Raw genomic sequence first — 19,024 nt, 5'->3', positions numbered from 1 at the left:
CTCACTGCCCGCGACTCGCGCGCTAAGCCCTCGCGACCTGTCACTTCTCACTTCTCACTTGACTGACTCAACTTCTTTTGCCAAATAATGCGCTTTATTGACCAATTTTCGGGAACTATAAACGAGTAAAATGGTTTGCATGCGTTTTTCCTTATTCAAAGTTTAGTCATGTAGTATTGGAGATTATTTTTCAGTGTCATATTTTATGAAATACGACGATACGAGGTTAAAATTTACCTATTTTTTAGGGAAAATAAATGAGCATAGTTTTTAAGAGAACAAAGACTGAAAGCTTTTTTTATTAACTTTTTAATAAAAAAACTAATATCAGTTTGTATAGGCTATAAGAGCAACCAACTGTTATTAAATCGGTATAAAAATTTAGATACTGCATAATTTCTTTTCTAAGTTAAATAAAGGAATATAAAAAAGGGAGAAATGAAAAAAAAAACACTTATAATTCAATAATTTATTTTATCAAAACATCACAGGAAATAAAGGCTTGCATCATTTGTTTTATATAAAAAAAATACAATTCAAAAGATAGCTCTTTCAAATACTCAAAATATAGTTTGCTTTTTCACAAATTTAAATCCCCTGCGAATAAAGAATAAAACAGGAAGCGTAAGTGCACTCTTAGAATTATTTTTCTTTCAAAGATTTCTTTCGTAAACAGTGAATGAGGTTTTATAAATCTGAATGATATGTTGAGAACGCATATGATTTACTTTTTCTAGTAAAAAGTAGGTTATTAAATTAACAATTAAATTATTTATAAAATCAGTACAAGGTCCATATTGTGAAATATTACAACAGTTAAAGACGAATATCTAGATATTAATATTACTTTTAGTTTCCCTGCTTATAAAATTCGGCAAACTAAATGAACGAATGAATGAAATGAATGAGTTACCGAAGTAGCAACCACATTTTAAAGATGATTCAAAAAATTTACATATTTGTTATTATTATTGTTAGTAAATGTATTCTTTGCCTTTTTTTTATTCTTTGCACCATTAACGACTTATCGAAAATTTTATTACGATATAATATATTTTATAAAAAAAATCTATATGTTAATCATGTATTTGCGGAAAATGAATGAAACTAATCCCGCGGTATTGTTAAAGTTTTTCTCTTACATATTTTGTCTCACTTATACTTCCTGACCTAGCCTCAAAGCCACCATTCTCTTTTCTTCTTACACTTCCTATCAAATCTTTAATTCGTAGCAGATCCCACCAATAAATAATGCCGTATCGTCATCACATGTAACTCTCGCGTTCCCGAAATCTCACAGTACTGCGTCTGGGCGGTAGGGGCGTGTCCTCTTCGCTGTCGAGGGCCGGCTCGTAGCCTTTGTTGAAGGGCATGCTAGCTCGACCGACCATGTTTATCTAGAGAATTATTAGTTTATTAGATACTTAGGTCTATACGATTGAAAAATATATTTATTCAACTAGATTTTCTCTTCTATTTTCTTATCTAAATCTCCGAATACAAAACTTCAGTCATGTCATTTAGTTAATTCATAAACTAAAAGAAAAGTGTAAGAATATGAGTGAAAAGAATACAGAAGCTGATTCGTTGAACTTCGTTTACACTTGAGATAATAAATGTTCTGCTACTAAATAAACAGATACTTACATAGTGAATGAAATTAACAGACAACCAATTATTAGCCGTCAGGATAAGTATGTTATTAAATTGTTAGTGCAGTTTAATAATGTAAATACATATACTTTGTACACGATAACTCTGACTTATGCACGAGAATAGGTGATAGACATTTTTATGAGACAAGGAACAAAAATAAAATTAAAATTACTGTTCCGGCTTTCTAGAGCATATAACACGAGATGGTTGATTTAATAATATAATTCCTCATTGCATTACAGAGTTTAGTTGTAGTTTAAAGAAATAGTTCCGAAATTATGCAAAGGTATATAGAAAATATGGAAGATGGATCTATTGAATGTCCCTACTCCCTTAATAGTTCCCTTAATAGTAGTTAGAGTATCATTATTGTTTTATATGTAAAAAAAATGTGTTAAAATAAGGCGATTACAGACTTACTAGCCGTTGCTTTTTAATCATTTGTGTGTATTATAATGATTCAAAAGCGTTACTAAAAGAAATATAGTTAAATAAATAAATTGTAGAATTTGAACAGAGAATTTGAATGATTAATCTGAATACAAGGTGTATATTAATAAATATTGAAAAAAAATAATAATTAGATAATTACTGACATTTAAAAATATAAAAATACAATCTTGGCAAACCTCCTAGCAAAGTCTAGTCTCTGTGCTACTTGCTCTCACCGCCGCTGCTCACCAACTCTTTTAATGCGAATTGAGCCTAAGAATAGGTCCGACTTAGCACTATATTGCTACGTTACAGTCATTAATTAGTTTTATATATAAATTTTATGTAAGATACGGGTAAAATAAAAATAAGCCGTTACCAATGTATGCAAAAAGGTTTCTAAGTAAATCGTATTTATAATAACATTTGACACAAAGTTTAGTGGTGCTCCTATTTTACGTTGGATCACTTAGTACCAATAGTCCTTCTCACTAGCAGGGTAGAAGGGAAAAGACCGCAGGCCAATGCGCCGGTCGGGCCAAATTAAAACGACCGTAGAAACCAGCGTACCTGAAGCTATCCACATCGCAGAAGATCGAGACAAATTGCGTAAAATAACTAAGAAATCACAACTCCAAAATGATCACGACCCTCAGCAGTGAGGAATTCGACTTAAGGCCTTAATAGGGGCTAGCGACCTTGCTAGGTGATTTACAAGGCGGGATCGGGGGACCGGCGCGAATCTACCGTAGTAAAAGTACGAATAAAAATTATTAAAAAGGTATTTGGATATGGAATCAAAATTAAAAACAACCATGCCCTGTGTTTCAATTTCATAAACACACTGTAAAAAAAACTACAATAATTGACGTTATATTGACTTAGCGTTTTGGTTTGAAGTCCAAAAATCGACCTCAGTTCATGATTTTTTTCCAAAAAACCTGATTGTAAAAATATAAACAAATTAAAACAACCATGCCCTTTATCATATTCGAAACTTTAATAAAAAAATTTTTTAGATATGTACAATAAGAATCTAAGAAGAAAAACGGTTATAACTAGAGTTAATTTTCGGTATTAAGGCGCTGCCCTGAGTAAGCATTTCATTCCACTCACACACACACGCCGCGCCACAGCTGCAGCCCGACGCCATACGCGCATCATTACGAACGGGCCTCGGCCGGTAGTGTCGGTACATTGGCGTTCACGCACACATGCGTACGTTTTTGGTTTGGGAATAAGAATTTGCGATTTACACGAAATCTATTGATTGGACTAAAAAAATAACACAGTATTATCTTAGTATGTTGCTTGTAGAATTATTTGCCGAAAAAACAGAATGATTGCATGTAGTTTAGTATGGTTTTTAAGCATCAAAAGATTTTTTTAGAGGTACCTTTGTGATTTTTTTCTATCTAGCTAGTTTATCTCCTGAAGAATATCATATATTTATCTGAGATTTTTTACTGCAGTTAATCATATAATTTAAAGCATTATAATTTACCAGCAAACTCGCGTTTTGCTCTACTAGTCACCTTAAAAGGGAATTCTACCCGATACAGGCCTTAAGGAGGAGGAGTACACTCACGTCAAGCAGCGGCTCGTCGTACATGTAGTGTGAGTCGCGCGGCTGTAGTTGCGAGCGGCGCCGCTCCGCCAGCACTGAGTCGCGCCGCGTCATCAGCGCGCGCAGCGTGGCGCGCCGCGTGGTGGGGTCCCCGCCCAGCGACGGGAGACGGGACAGCGTGTCTGTTCAAAAAATAATATAGTTTAGTACTGTAATATATTTCAATTTTAAAAATAATTAATACACACAAATTTCAAAAAAGATAGTTTAGTATTGTAAATTGTAATATATTTATATTTTAAAATTAATACACACAAATAATTTTTAAATAATCGCAAACGCCATTTTGAATAGGTATTACATTTGGCTTTAGAATGCGATTCCTAACAGCAAATAGATACGCAATCGCCAATCATTGAGATATACATATGGAGACGACACCGCCTACATCACATATGTTCCGCTCAACATACGCCATATGGCTTAACTGCACACTCATTTTTTATTTGTTTTAAAGTGAAACGCATCAAATATGCCTTCGTGTGTGTTACGATATTGCACAAATAATACGGAAAAGTGCAAAGGAATAACTTTCATCGGTAAGAACCTAACTAGATAATAATTTTTAAAACTTAGAGCAAAAAAATGGCGCAAAGATTTTGTTCGTGGTGTCTTCTCCATACGTAGTAATATTATCACAATGAGTTTAGTACATTGAGTTACTATATACTACGTATTAGAGAGGACATCGCTACTACACTTTTTGTAACACGAGTTAGAGTCAATCGTCTCAAACCATTTTTTTTTTTTAATTCAAATTCAATTTTTTTTTGTTACATTGATTGGTTTTTATTGATAAGTTTATTCATATTTTTTTAATAAAATATTAACAATATTTATTTGTTACATTAATTGGTTTTAATTTATAAGTAATAAGAGGCAGAATATCTACAAAGTGTATTCGAATTACTAGCCGCCCCGCGCCGCCGCGCTTGTGGCACAGATTTTGTTCGTGGAGTCCTCTCTATACGTAGTAATAATACCTGAATGGTTTGGTATTGTAAATTGTATTATATAAATTTTAAAATTGATACACACAAATAAATATTAAATAATCACAAACGCCATTTTGAATATTACATTTGGCTTTAAAATGCGATTTCTAACAGCAACTCTAAAAGATACGCAATCGCCAATCATAAACAAAAAAATGTTTTCTACCCTGGGTGGAGATTTGGTGCTTGGTAAATTAGACTTTAATTCATCGGAATAAGGTTGATATTACAATTTATTACTTTTGGTACGTTTTATGTAATGCTATCTGTATAATGATGGTAAGTGGTAACACTTTGTTTACTTACATCACAGAATAATAATTTTAATATTTGCGAACACTGCTATGAAACATTTATTTATAAAAAGTAACTCACAATTATCATTATTCTGCAGTATAGTCAGTCGCCGCTTGAAGTTAGCATCCAAATTGATAACACTATGTCTATTATCCCGGGCTCGTTCGAGATTGTGAAGCGTTTTCCGTCTAGACACTGTAGAATCGTCAACTCCTCGCTTCTCCAAGTCATCCACGTTGAGTTTCTGCAAGTCTTTCGCGATTTCCACTGCTCGTTTTTCGAATAAAGCGTCGCCTTGAATATCATTGGGCTAAAAATAATGATAATCTTTATAATATTTTAAAGATATTTCCAACCTAATAAAGGGGACTTATTTAAAAAAAACTTTATATATCAATCCTCTCGTCTATGACGCCATTGTGAAGAGATTTTTAAATCTGTAGATTTTGGGTTTTAATATATTTCAGGTCTAATATAAGGAAATTTCTGATTTAAAACTATATCATACAAGGTCACTTATCGCATAGACCTATCCAAAAAGAACTAATCGCCAACGACTTAAAACATTCTACAAAATCTATAATATAAAAATGAATCCCAAAATGTGTAAGCGCATAACTTGAGAACGCCTGAACCGATTTCGTTAATTCTTTTTTTATTATATTCCTTGAAGTACGAGGATGGTTCTTATGTAGAGAAAACGTAAATATATACCACGGGCGAAGCCGGGGCGGACCGCTAGTATTATAATATATTGCAATCTTTAAAAATAACTCACACTCTTAGTGAAGTACCAGTTAAGTGACACGGTTGACAGCAAGTGAGTGAGCGTTCCCAGTCGATGCAAGAGCATTCCCAGAAACTGTATGATCATCACCGACCCGAAGAAAATGATCAACAGAGAACCTATCGGCTCCAACATCAAATATTCACGGTCGATTTCCACCTAAAACGTTATAACTTCTATGTAAAACATAATCGGATGCTTTGAACATTTTTGTTGAAGTTATACTTCTTTTGGCGCGATGGAGAAAAATGATGATAGTGAATTTTTACGATGCGCGCGCACACCGACACCTAAATTTAACAGCATGAAGTTAGTTCTAGGTGGTATGAAAATTGATAACTATGTTCAAGTTGTATATTCTAGTATTTTTTCCATACGCCAAAGAAGTATAACTTCTAACGCGTGTACATAAATACACACACTCTTTTTTAAATAATAATTAATCCCATGAATATTATCAAAATGGCACAGCAAAAAAGGGAATCGGTTTTGCCTTAGTTGAATTGAAGACTTGACCTTAGACAAATTTATTTCCGTACCTGATTTTGTCTTTGCCAATAAAATAATATATATGTTTGCATATTTAGATTTCACAAAAGAGCGTGCGACATACACACGTGTCAAAAGTGAAACTTCTCCGGCAAGATAATAAGATACCAAAATCGTCGATTTACTCCATGTCGTGACTGTCCAATGCAATCACGACATAAAGAAGTTTCACTTCCAAAAATAATAATAATAATATACAATGTAGGCGTAGGGATGTGACGACCCCATCGCCCCCGGTTGGCATATCTACAATAGATATCCCAGCCGTGCAGTCAGTCACCCCGCAGGGCACCTTGTGGCGAGGTGTCGGGGAGTAGCGACCTCCCGGGGGAGGTCCCTGTCCTCACCTCTGGGGCTGTCCCGGTGGCAGTTCGGAGTGAACAATGACGAGGTTCAGGATCCCCCACCTCTGGCTCGCCTTTGTTGGCCGTCCAGAGTGGAGCCGCTAGAGCTATATGCTCGGGGGTGGAAGTGTCTAATGGCGTAATAGCGGGGAAACCCGCTCCGGGCCCGCTGGCTCTCGATGGTGAATCCGGTGCCGCACCTCTCTACACCCCTAGCCGTTTATTTAAGCCGTTCAGCTTATGTTGCCCCCTTGTTGCCATTATCGGTAACCTTTTTGGGAGCCCATCGACCGAACTGGCGAGTCACCGTCTGCCATAATTTTCAATTTTTAAGATTGAAAAGGCAGACGTCCATAGTCCCCATAGACCCAATATACCAGTCCATCTAACACCCCCTTCCATAACCCAGTTTTATTCATTTCCATTTTTCTGCAATAGTCCTACATTGGCCGCGGACTGCCCAGGGTTGAATCTCTATAGTGCAGCCATGGGCAGGCTGCGGCTGGTGTCCTACAACACATTAAATTCTCTAAAGGGCCTCTGCGTGTTGGACCTGTGTCCCCACGTAAGCCTTCCAAAGGACCGGGTATCATCCTTACGGCGATACCCGTGTATTATGGAGATATACAATGTTACCAAAATGAGTGTACTGTAGTGTTTGTGTAATACAGAATATACAATTTTAAATAAAATGAACAATAATACTTACTAGATTTCGGTCTCTATGGTATTCTATATGCACTTTCTGTCCAAAAGGCCATTTAATATGCAGTTGATTCTGGTTTAATTGGAGTATAAATATAATGAGCACGAACAGTGCGTTGAGCATCAGAAATGCGAACACCATGTTATCGCGCAGATTCTTTAACTCTGTTGTTATCCGTTCCTGTAGTAATAGAGAAATATAAAATTAAGAATTTTGTGCGAAGAGTTACTTTTACAGTAAGGGTTTATAATATTCATGTTATTTGAAGTCAGGAACAAAATTGTTACTTATCTATGTACATTTTGAACATATTTTAATCTAATATTTGAAGAAGCAATGAAAAACTCTTTTTGTATATATACAATTATTATTTTTACCTTTTCTTCTTTATTTTCATCAATCGGTCTCAAATAAGCGTCTATGAGATCTTTCCAGAACTCCGTCTCTGCTGTTGTCAAAAAGTCCACTTCACCTTTCTGAAGGTTTGGATCTTCTATCCAATACGGATTAATCAAATCATCTCTTTCTTCCTAAAAATTCCGTAATAATTCACAATACAATTATATTAAAAAGCAATTATCAATTTCGCATAAAATTTTATATTATATTTAGTTTACTCCTAATCCTTTAAAATAGAAACCCTTAAATATTAGACCAATACCAAGCAGTTATCATTATTATATTCAGCCAACACGAAAATATCAATTATAAAAATCTATATTATGTTTAAGAGCCAAAAATTACCCTAGGTATTTCAACAGAGTCTTCACTATCAGCATATTCTGGTAACATAGAGAGCGTATCGTTTCGAATTACCATAGAAGATCGGCGTCGAGGACGATTATCCATTTCAGGTGGAGCACCTCTAGAACACAAAAAGAAATAGAATAAAAAGAGAATATCAAACACAAGGTCTATTTATAATGGACAATATGAGAAATCAATTTCGAATGCATAATTTTGAAGCAATTCAGTATAGTATTGAAGTAACAGACTTGCTTATAAACTTTCATTCATGAATAATTTATAAGTAATATGTAAAAATAATTTTTGAAAATCATTTGTAACATTTTAAATTTGCTACACAATAATTATCTCATGAAACTTACAAAGCATCCAATCTCTTTTCAATCTTCTCAAGGGTGTTGGAAATTTGTAACAAATGTAAATCCTCTTTGTGGTCTTTCGGGTTTGTACAACATAAAATTTTGAAGAGACCGGATATACTGAATTCTAATGAACCAGTCGTTTCTTCAGATTTTCCGAACCAGCGCAATACACTTTGATTGTCCATTTTTTTCTTGGCTTCCTCAGCTGCTTTCTTCTCCATTTCTAATTCCTAAAAATCCACAGTTCATCCTTGACATACTATTACGCAAAATAACCTATTTAAAAGTATTATCCTATTATCATTGAAATTAACACCTTATTTCGTTGCAATAATGTTCAGAGTCTATTGTATCGCTCATTAGAAATTTCTTCCTTCACACGATAGAGTTTTGCTTCGGACATTTATTGAGCGGGATTGTGATAATGTTAATTTTCGTATGGTTATTGTTAAAAAAATGAATTCTTTAAATTAAAGTTAAGAAGTATAACTACCAAACTACTGACCTTCAATGTCTTCTTCTGCGCTACTTCTCGGGTACCCCACGAGACGTTGTTAAGATTGCATAGCGAATATATGATCAACAACATGTACATACTAGGGATTGTAATATAATAAATTCCAAGGTATAATAAACAAGATATTTCTTGTGGATGTAGTGCGCCAGTCACAAAGAAAATACCGAATGTTGCCACAAAGAAAATACTAGATGGCGCTAACCATCCATCCTCTACTATCTGCAGTGCGATACCGATTATAACAATCATCATTATCATAGCGTAAAGACATGTTATGAGATTGGCCAGTTTTAGCTGAAAGAAAATGTTTACATTCATTAATTAAATTTTTATATCAATTGATTTGTTCAAACATGTATCGCAAATGGGAAATGGAGTCCGGATAACTAAATAATTAATTTAGGGCTGATTTTTCAATCCATAGTTAAATCTTATCCTTCCAATAAAACATTACACAATAATACACAGATGTTACCTGTAAAATGCCAAAAAACGGACAAGTGACACATTTTTGAAATGGTTGTATAATATTATATTCGATGAATAATTTTTAACCAAGGATTGAAAAATCGCCCCTTATAGTTCAAATCGTCCTAAAACTAATAAGATACCTACTTGAGTATCAGATTTGCATGTCATGCACACGAGGATGAATAAAAATACTGGCACGGCATTCAGAATCAATGCTTGTAAGTTACTCAGTCCCGTAATCGCATTAATAGCACCAATCATCATAAGGAATATCGTTCCTGGCCCAAAAATGGTACCTGACATTAACATACTCTGAAAAAAGTGCATTTCTGAATAAGTGCTCGATTACTTTTGAAGTAATAGGTCTGGGAGATCAATGGTTTATTTAGACCTTTCCTATAAACTCTTTGAATACTACTGTAATAAAATACCTAATTTAAAATTTTGTGTTAAGTATAACAATAAATTTTAAATAAATTAGGTATTTTTATTATTGATTATGAGAGTTATCAATGAGAAATATGCATCAGTTGTTTTCGTTAAAGAAACAAAAGAATTTGTTTCAAATTTAAATAACATATTGTAAAAAAAATCTAAACAAAAGAAAACTTTTTCATAATTATTCAATGAGTATCTAGAACTGAAACATTCCTAAAATATTTCCGAAAATTTATATATATTATTATAAATCTTTCCTAGATTAGATAATAATATTTATGGATTTGTTGTTGGTTATGTTGGATTAAGATATAAGTCGGTTATTAAAATATTTAGATATAAGTAGGTCATGAACACTTATAATCTTAATTAATAATATGTAAACATTTTACTGATTTTCTAATCCAAGTTAGATATCTTTTGGTTTTGTTCTGTCAATTTTGATTGTTTAAAAAATGCATGTTTTGACTGCGAACATAGTTTTCTCCAAATTTACAAACTATCCTTCATATATAGGCTTTTTATCTCAAAAATAATTCATGCAATTTAAACACGCTGCATTCTACATACCTGATAAGCGATATACAGCATAGATATATTGTCATTGACCCTGACGGTATGTTTAGCGTCGGTTAGCAGATCTAGAATGTTCGCCATAGTGGAGGGTACCCATCGTCGTCGTTGGTTGAAGAATTCATCAAAACGTTCAGGACAATGCGTGTACGCATCGGAGGCGGCTGAGTATTCTACTCGATATCCCCTTTGGAGTAATAGAGTGCAGAGCCATCTATCTTCACCTGGGGTAAAGTTAATTTTCTACTACATTTTTTTAGAATGATTAGTAAATATTTACGGTAAAGTTGTGTAATGTCTCCCGTATTTATTTTATTTCTAATAACTAAAAACTTGAGGGTAGAAAGAAAGTAGTTACGAAACCTTTTTTTCTCTCCTGTTAAATAAATCCGAATTCGTTCATTCGTTCATTGTGTCTGATCAAATAAACTATTATAACAAATTAGCTTATTTAGATAGAAATTAAATAGATCAAAATATCAACATTCAACAAGAGTATTTTGAAGACTATATTGCAATAATTAAAATTACCATTACTTCAATGTATTACTCATATTGCACTATTTACAATTACTTATAAATAATTGATATATGTTGTAATCTTTATAAAATACATACCTTGATCGTACTGTACGAAGTGTCGAGCCTCACTCGCGGTGAGGGTGTATTTCCTCATAACATTATCATCCATAAGCGCTTTTCCCCTGAAAAGCGAGAAGCACCCGGGACTGCAAAGGACGCAGCCAATCATATGCTCAGTTGATTTTTGTAGCCAATGACCGATGGCATATTCAAATATTTGGTACCACGCCATGAAACCTGTAAAAAATATCTTCAATTTTACAGGAAAAACGTAAAATATTGTGTGGGTAGGTAAGCTTATAAACAGTAAACCTTTTTAGGATAAAGGATTAACTAATCTGTGAATATCAAATTCATTTTAAATTTATTACCAGATCCGACTGGATGAATTCGACCGCATGCTGCTCCCAAATTTTTGTCCTTTTTCATCAAATCAACGAGCAGCGTCGCCGCACACGGCTTGAAATCTATGTCACCGTCCAACGCAAGTAGGTACGTGTTTTCTGCTATCACTTCTTTCCGGTCCACGGACAGTGGCAAATCCATTAAGCGATGGCCGAGTAAATAATACATGTACATGACCTACAAAACAATAAAAAGATGTTGTTTCTTTAAATTTCATTCTGATTATATTTACAATTTTCGAAATTTAGGCACTTTCTATAGGTACCATAAATTCAAGAATATTTTGTAGCACCAAGCCAATATTGTATATAGAAAAGATAAAAAGCCATAATTATAATTTACAACCAATATTCGGGGAGTAGGTAATCCGCGTAATATGATAATTTATTGATATCAACATAAAATAAACAAAGAGAAAGCTAAAATACTAAATAGGTAGGTATTGCAATAAATGAAATATTAGGGCCAAGATCAAGATAAACGATAAGGTTAAGGTTAATGCATTGAGCCTATATGTTACAAATTGTTTTATTATCATACCTTTGCCTTTAAAGAGCACTTATGATAAGTGTTTTACGCAATTAACAAAGTGTGTTGCAGTAATGCACATTATTTAAAAATAAACTATAATACTTCTATAGAAATTCAAAATTGATTGCTCATAAATAATCTAGTGATAAGTAATGATTATAGGAATGGAAATTATCATACATCCATATTATCACAAAAATATGTCATAATTCGAAAATAAGCGTCTTAAACGGAAATTCGTAGATATGTCTTTCTTAGTATCTGATGATCAACAACAAATACTTAATATGAAAATATCGACTCGAATATTTATGACAAGGTTTTAATTTTAGTCTGCAGTGTATTCCACATCATAACAATGTATAATTATAATCAAATATATTCACTATATGGAAAAATCAGTAATATTAATTAGTCTTTTATTTTAGTCCTTATCGAAGTCATAAAAATCTGATACTTTTAATGCTCTAATGATAATGAATAATGACACATAAGTGTAGCAATCCTTTGATTGTCTTTGTGTTGCAGCGTAAACAGGAAATAACGCTACGATGTAGGTAGGATATAATACTGTACTACTAAACATATCATTTCACAAAAAACAGTAGAAGTTTAAATATAATTGTGGAATTTAAAATAACTGAACTAAAATTATTAGTTAAAAGTATAATTTGTAACCTACCATTTAATTTTAGTCAAATGAAAAACGGTTCATTTTTTAAAATGTGGGAGTATAAAATAGTAAATTAATAGCGTAGCTAGACATTACAGTACAGACTTAAACTTCAATTCACTTCAAATTTCAATTTTTACACCAAAAAAATTTACAAAAGGTTAAATAAAATGGCTAAACCACCAACCTGAGACCACCTTTTCTTATGTCTTATCTTAGACTTGTCCTTCAAATGGCATATCATTTTATTTTTTCCAGGCAATGTCCACACTAGCCTGCCTCCGTATGGAGTGGGATATTTCTTCGGTGGGCGAAGCCTTACATTTGTCAAATGCACTTCGGAAGCTGCTTCATCTATAGTTTCCACTAAAGTTCTCACGAAACGATTGACTTGAGAATCTTCCGCGCTGTGATCCGATATTTCGAACGCGTCATCCAAATATATGTTAGCTATAATATGAAACATGTACCGGGTTATAGACTTAAAAATAAAAGTTGGCTTACAACTATTGGCCACGGATGTAGGTTATTTGTTCGGATACCTAAGTCGCATCTGACTAGCACTTGATTGATTTTAATAATTAACGAAAAAGGTAACAATATTGCCAAGTTTGAAAAGTTATTTATAAAGAAACATACCTTCAAGTTCATAATAGTCCGGATCGATAATACCAAGATATTTCTGAGCGACTCTACGTGCACTCTGATCTTCGTCCAGTCGAAAGATTGATTTCAAGAATTCCATCATCTCCTCTTTCGTCTCGTGCCACATGGTAGCGCAAATGTAAATTCTGCACAACATTAAAACATGGAGTAAAGTAAGTTGAACTTATTTGAAATATTTATTATTCATTTTATATTTTACTCGAATGAATTAATGGACCGATTTTTACCTAGTTATACAGTCTGAAGGTTTGACATCTCTGGGTTCATCGACTGAACTTGTTATGGAAGCATCTTCTTTTAATTCTTTTAGTTCCTGAAAAAATTCCATAGTCCAAAAAACTTTCTTTAATTTAAAAGCAATGATTGCACGTCATCACTAGCATAATATGCATGTTAAAACTAAAAATATGAAATTTTATTTGAAGAGAAGTCACAATTATTAAATCTCTTTTCAAACTGAGAACTAAATTCGCATTCATGTACGTAGATATGTTGATTATCATAAAACTTTAAACATGGTTTTAGCAATAATTTCGGAGTTATAATAAAAACTCATAAGTTATGCTATCTCGCACATAATTTCATATACGTTCGATATTATCTATCTTATCGTAATAGCCTTCGTAAACCATCAGTGTCATTCGACTAGTTCAAGATCAAAAACTACGCCGATGAAAGCAAACGATGCAAATATTAATTCTATTAAATTTTATCAAGACATAATTATCAAACCAGTTAAAATTTAGTAGAAAGATGCTTTAATCCTGTGAATATATAAAGAAATTTGAAATTAAAAACAATATTCAACATACCTCTACAGATATATCGGTTTCTTCATCCATAGTCCGGTTCAAAAGTAACGACTGGTCAATAAGCACTCCCGTATACCAGGGTTTAGCAAAAAGCTTGTCAGTAGCCGCTAACCGTTCGCATCGAGGTGTCCAGGTATGAATCGTTATCCACGCTTGGGACGCAAGCCAGAGAAGCCATATCCAAGTCATTTCACGACTTATATAATGTTTTAAAAAGTACACTACAAAAAGGAGCACGGATTAGATATTTTATTCCAATTTTCATACAGGTTATTTATTATTACTTATATATTTTGGATAACTCACCAGGTGGAATAACGAAGCTCAAATAATCGGGAATGGTGTCGTGAAAAACGCATGGATTAGCATTTCTCGCTGCACAGAAATAAATAAGCAAATTGACAGCGACAGGCCCAACGAGCCCTAATGAAAACGTGAAACTGAACTTTTGTATCAGAATCTTGCATGCAAATTTTGCAGCTCCAAAACAGACATAGGCAGCGACAACTTGAATAAGAGCGACCCACAACGACGTAGCCCAATAGGCTGGAAGTATGAAACTGCCGGCAATTATAGTACGGTCCAAGCCTTCAACGGAATTTTGGAGAACAGCTTGCACCTGTAATAGTAATAAATCTATCTAAGTAAATTTAAACGAATAAGTATAACAAGTTCAAATAATTCTTAATAATTCAAAATAGTCACCTCATGCACATAATATTCGCGTACTCCGAAGGCTTTGGTAACATGAGAAAAGAAAGTTTTTGAATCGTCTCCTTGAATTTCCATTGAGATCATAATGCAAATCATAAACACAACTATTTTCCATATGGAAAGTATTCTTTGTGTAAAGTATCGAGTCTTTTTTAGGTCATCGCGTATTTCACATATGTATAAAAATATAACTGCAATAAAGTAGCATGTTAATAAATCATCATTACCTATAATCATTAACTAATCAACAATCTTTAAAACATAATTATGAATCATATTATACCTGCAACATGTCTATCGATATGCCCAATAAAGTTTTCCCACCAGCCTAAAGAAATAAATATGCAAGCCATAGGTATAGTCCAAAGAATCGGGGTACCGTCCAATAGAGGCCAAACAACAAACGCTGTGACTTGGGCAGACACAGACAATACATCCAAAATGATTACGATATAGTACCGAGAGTTGGATGGATCTCGCGTGAATGCATTCAGAATTCCAGGTATTACACAAAGAGCATTCATCAACATTGTTCCCTTTACAACATCCAATTCAGGTAATATGATAAGTAAAAGTGTGGCAATACCGACGGTCTGTAATGTTTCTATTAAGAAAGCCTGAAATAATGTCATGAATGAAAAGAAAACTTGAACATCATATTATTACAGTGTATTATACGAAAAAATGAAATATTTACCACGAAGAAAACCACAGGTGTCGGCTTCTTTGCAGTTTTGAAAAAACATATTCGCACTGATCTCATAAACGCTCCTAGTTCTGGAACTGCAAAAACTATGAGCGCTGCCCAAAGCCATGTTATTCGCTCTTCTAGTGTCAAAACTGTTAAAAATTGTCTATCCAAAGCTAAAAATTAAAGGAATTATTTTTAAGTACTATATAATAAGCAAAACTTGAAAAAAAAATCAAGCTATGTGGATGATCATAAAAATACCTAAGGCTCTGTTACAGTGAGTAATTTGACGTCCTTTTTTGAGTTGCGATGTGATAAAGAGTAATGTTCCTTTGGCGACGACAGCGGAGCCTAATACAACAGCAAAAACCAGAATGTAGGCAAGAAGCTTTAATATTTTCACGCTTCTATCAACCCAAACAGTAGAGGTCATAGACCCACTCTCTTTTTTGACAGGGACATCTCTGAATAGATTCCAACCTTTTGTTTCTTGGGCTGTCCGTTGACTGCAAATCATAGAACACTTATAAAAACACTTATAAACACTTATAAATATACTATATTATTATAAATATAAACAGCGTGTGTGCCAAATACACGTGTCAGAAGTGAAACTACTTTGGCAAGATTCAAAGATAACAAAATCGTCGCCTTACTCCATGACGGTATTGTCATGTATCGGTCAATTAAGGAAAGCTGGCATGTTCACAGTACTCACACTTATGCAATTTCACTAACAGTATGTTCAAAAATAAATGCGACTCTAGTTTCATTTTAGACTTGAATTGTAAAATGGGTGCGTTGTAGATAAATATATGCAAATATAATTATGAAAGCTCTCATAATTTACCTGTAAAATTATAATTTAAAAGTAAATCAATTGATGAACTTAATTATTTATTCTAAAAATAATCAATTGGATAAAAGTATTAATAATCATTCAATTATCAAATAATAATTAAATTTCAGGTCATAAAAACAATACAAATAACACGTGCGCTCACTCCCAATTGCCAACACACGGATGGTTGTTTTGATAATGATTTAAATAACGGACGTCTTCTGCAGTTGCGGAGCAGTCTTGTCCTGACTTTGGTCGAGTAAAAATATCTAAGAAATATTATTGTAGCGACACCTCGCTCTGAATCGCGCAAGCGAAATGTTTTCGCTACAGAGCTATATATACAACTTTCCGACATCATCCATCGGGACCTTTACGGCCGGCCAGTCGAGTTGACTGGTCGAGGATCCTCCCTTTTTCGATGGAGGAATTCCACCTTCCTTCCTCCACATTATATATTTTGTAGTAAGTACGTAATACCTACCAATACGCGCTAACAAATATATGTTACATGTTTATTGTATAATTTTCACACTATTGGTTTTAAACTCAAACTCAAACATATATGTATACTATTAGACTTCTTCTAGAAGCACTTTTGAATCGTCATAACAGTTTAACAGTTTTAACATTTACCAACAATTCAGAAAGCAGTATCTATAGAGAAGAAGAAGAATCTATTTAATCATAATCGTAATCTTCTACTTCACTGAAACTTTCATCGCTCGAAGAACTCGATGTTTCGCCGTCGGAATTTCTTAATGTTATTATAAATGAGTCAGTGTAATTATATACTTTTGGTTCTAATTGAATATATTTTTCCTCATGTTCTCGCGTCTTTCTCCAAACGTCACTAAACATATTATAATTCTTCCATTTACTGTATCACAAAATTCTTCATAGATTTTTAGATATTCGTACTACACCAATTACATCACCCTGTATTTATAAACAATTGCAAAATATGACACATACATAGGCCGGGAGATACTGACACAAAATTTCGGGTCATTTGTAACAGAATGGCGGTTCTACAGAGGTCTTATTACGCAATGACTAAAAGAAAAATGATGGTCAGAACGCTGGTACCGGCGGACTAGTCGCGTGGGCGTAAGTCACACTCGTCGGATAAGTAAGACCCCTCTAGACCGCCATCCTGTTACAAATGACCCGAAATTTTGTGTCAGTATCTCCCGGCCTAACATGTGCAATGTGTAAATGTGTTGACGTTCCAGCTCTTCTTAATATACTTATAGCGACCTGGAAATTCTACTTTCAACGCGCCTACAGAAGTTTAACTTCAATAATAAGTTTTCATAAACAAAAGAAACATATACACACTCTAATTCATCATTGTCGTCATAAAGCGGCTGAAACTCCGAATCGGAGAGGTCACTGTCATCTGGAATACCTTTGTATCCTGACTTTCTTGCAGCCATTAGTATTTACCTGGAAATATGGAAAAATTAAATATACGTATTATCATGTCTTCGTTGTGATTTGAATAATTTAGATGATTTTTCGTGATTATTTGATAAGAAAAAATGTTTATCTTATGATAATCGAAAAGCTAGTTAGGCACAACAAATTGGACAACATAAGTACAACATATTTCAGTGTCGCAAATACAATTAAACGCAAAAAGTTGATTAATGAATTTGCTAAAAAAATACATAACTATCCCATATGTGATAAATTTCTCACAAGTAACAAAATAATTTATGTTACATTACAAAATATATATAATTTATGTATTATGTATTTATTACTTTATCGTGTAAAATGAAATACAGATTGCTGCACCTATGACCCTATGAACTTAACACACTTATTAAAAGTACATACTGTTCATTCTTAGAAATTCATCACATTTACTTTAAATACAACATCATTAGTTTGGAGGAATACACACAGTACAATAAAATAGATTTATCAATCATCGAGCCGTATCTATTAATGGTTTAACAAGCAATAATAGGTAAGTACTCACCCTTGATAACTATATCACAACATTGCTTTCTCATAACTGTTAAAATTTAAATATTTTTATTTCAGCACTTCACAATAACACTGTAATCACCTCACTTTACAAGCTTGATATATTCAAGTATGCTTGGTCCGATTGAAATTCCCCGTATCAAAAACGTCATTATAATAATTATCAGTTGATTATTTGTTTATCGGCTATTAAAAGAGATTGGTGATCGTGATTTCTAAAATATTAAGGAAGCGGCTTTACGTATTGATCCTTTATTTTTTTAATGCATCCTAACTATGTATTTATTAAATCGTATGATTATTTATATAATAATATGATGTAATAGTAAGAACTAAGAATATAACATGCAATTAGTATCAAAACTATTTATATTTTAAAATAGATTTAATATATGATAAGGAGAAAATATTATTGGAACAATCATACGAACTTATAATAAAAATATATATGTACCCAAAAAGAAATAGGTACATAATATATTCACGACAAGGCTACAGATGCTAGTATCCGAAAATAATCATAATATACCTACTTAATGAATATTAAATGTTATATTTTTATCAGTTATCATTATTTATCACGAATGCTACTAGAATTATCCTTGTACAA

At 33.2% G+C, this 19,024-nt stretch overlaps 1 protein-coding gene across 3 annotated transcripts; it reads right to left on the bottom strand.

Annotated features, from left to right (window-relative positions):
- Positions 1-988: 988 nt before the first annotated feature.
- LOC123705808 (chitin synthase chs-2-like) lies at positions 989-18,683 on the bottom strand. Of its 3 annotated transcripts, none has more exons than XM_045654838.1 (24): positions 18,407-18,683; positions 17,758-17,865; positions 15,837-16,081; positions 15,582-15,748; positions 15,168-15,501; positions 14,876-15,075; positions 14,477-14,789; positions 14,171-14,391; positions 13,586-13,671; positions 13,332-13,483; positions 12,880-13,142; positions 11,455-11,665; positions 11,120-11,320; positions 10,499-10,725; positions 9,635-9,802; positions 9,008-9,313; positions 8,503-8,732; positions 8,138-8,258; positions 7,771-7,923; positions 7,397-7,573; positions 5,786-5,953; positions 5,086-5,317; positions 3,677-3,837; positions 989-1,397 (listed from the first exon to the last, which is right to left on the bottom strand). In XM_045654838.1, the coding sequence occupies exons 2-24, from the start codon at positions 17,853-17,855 to the stop codon at positions 1,266-1,268; spliced, it is 4,566 nt and encodes a 1,521-aa protein (XP_045510794.1). In that variant the 5' UTR covers positions 17,856-17,865; positions 18,407-18,683; the 3' UTR covers positions 989-1,265. The 3 variants fall into 3 exon arrangements, with proteins under 3 accessions (XP_045510794.1, XP_045510793.1, XP_045510792.1); XM_045654837.1 differs by lacking the exon at positions 18,407-18,683 and adding an exon at positions 18,262-18,374; XM_045654836.1 differs by lacking the exon at positions 18,407-18,683 and having other exon boundaries at positions 17,758-18,086.
- Positions 18,684-19,024: the final 341 nt, after the last annotated feature.

Source organism: Colias croceus, chromosome 3, assembly GCF_905220415.1.
Source record: "Colias croceus chromosome 3, ilColCroc2.1".
NCBI lineage: Eukaryota > Metazoa > Arthropoda > Insecta > Lepidoptera > Pieridae > Colias > Colias croceus.
This window is presented reverse-complemented; position numbering and strand designations above follow the sequence as displayed.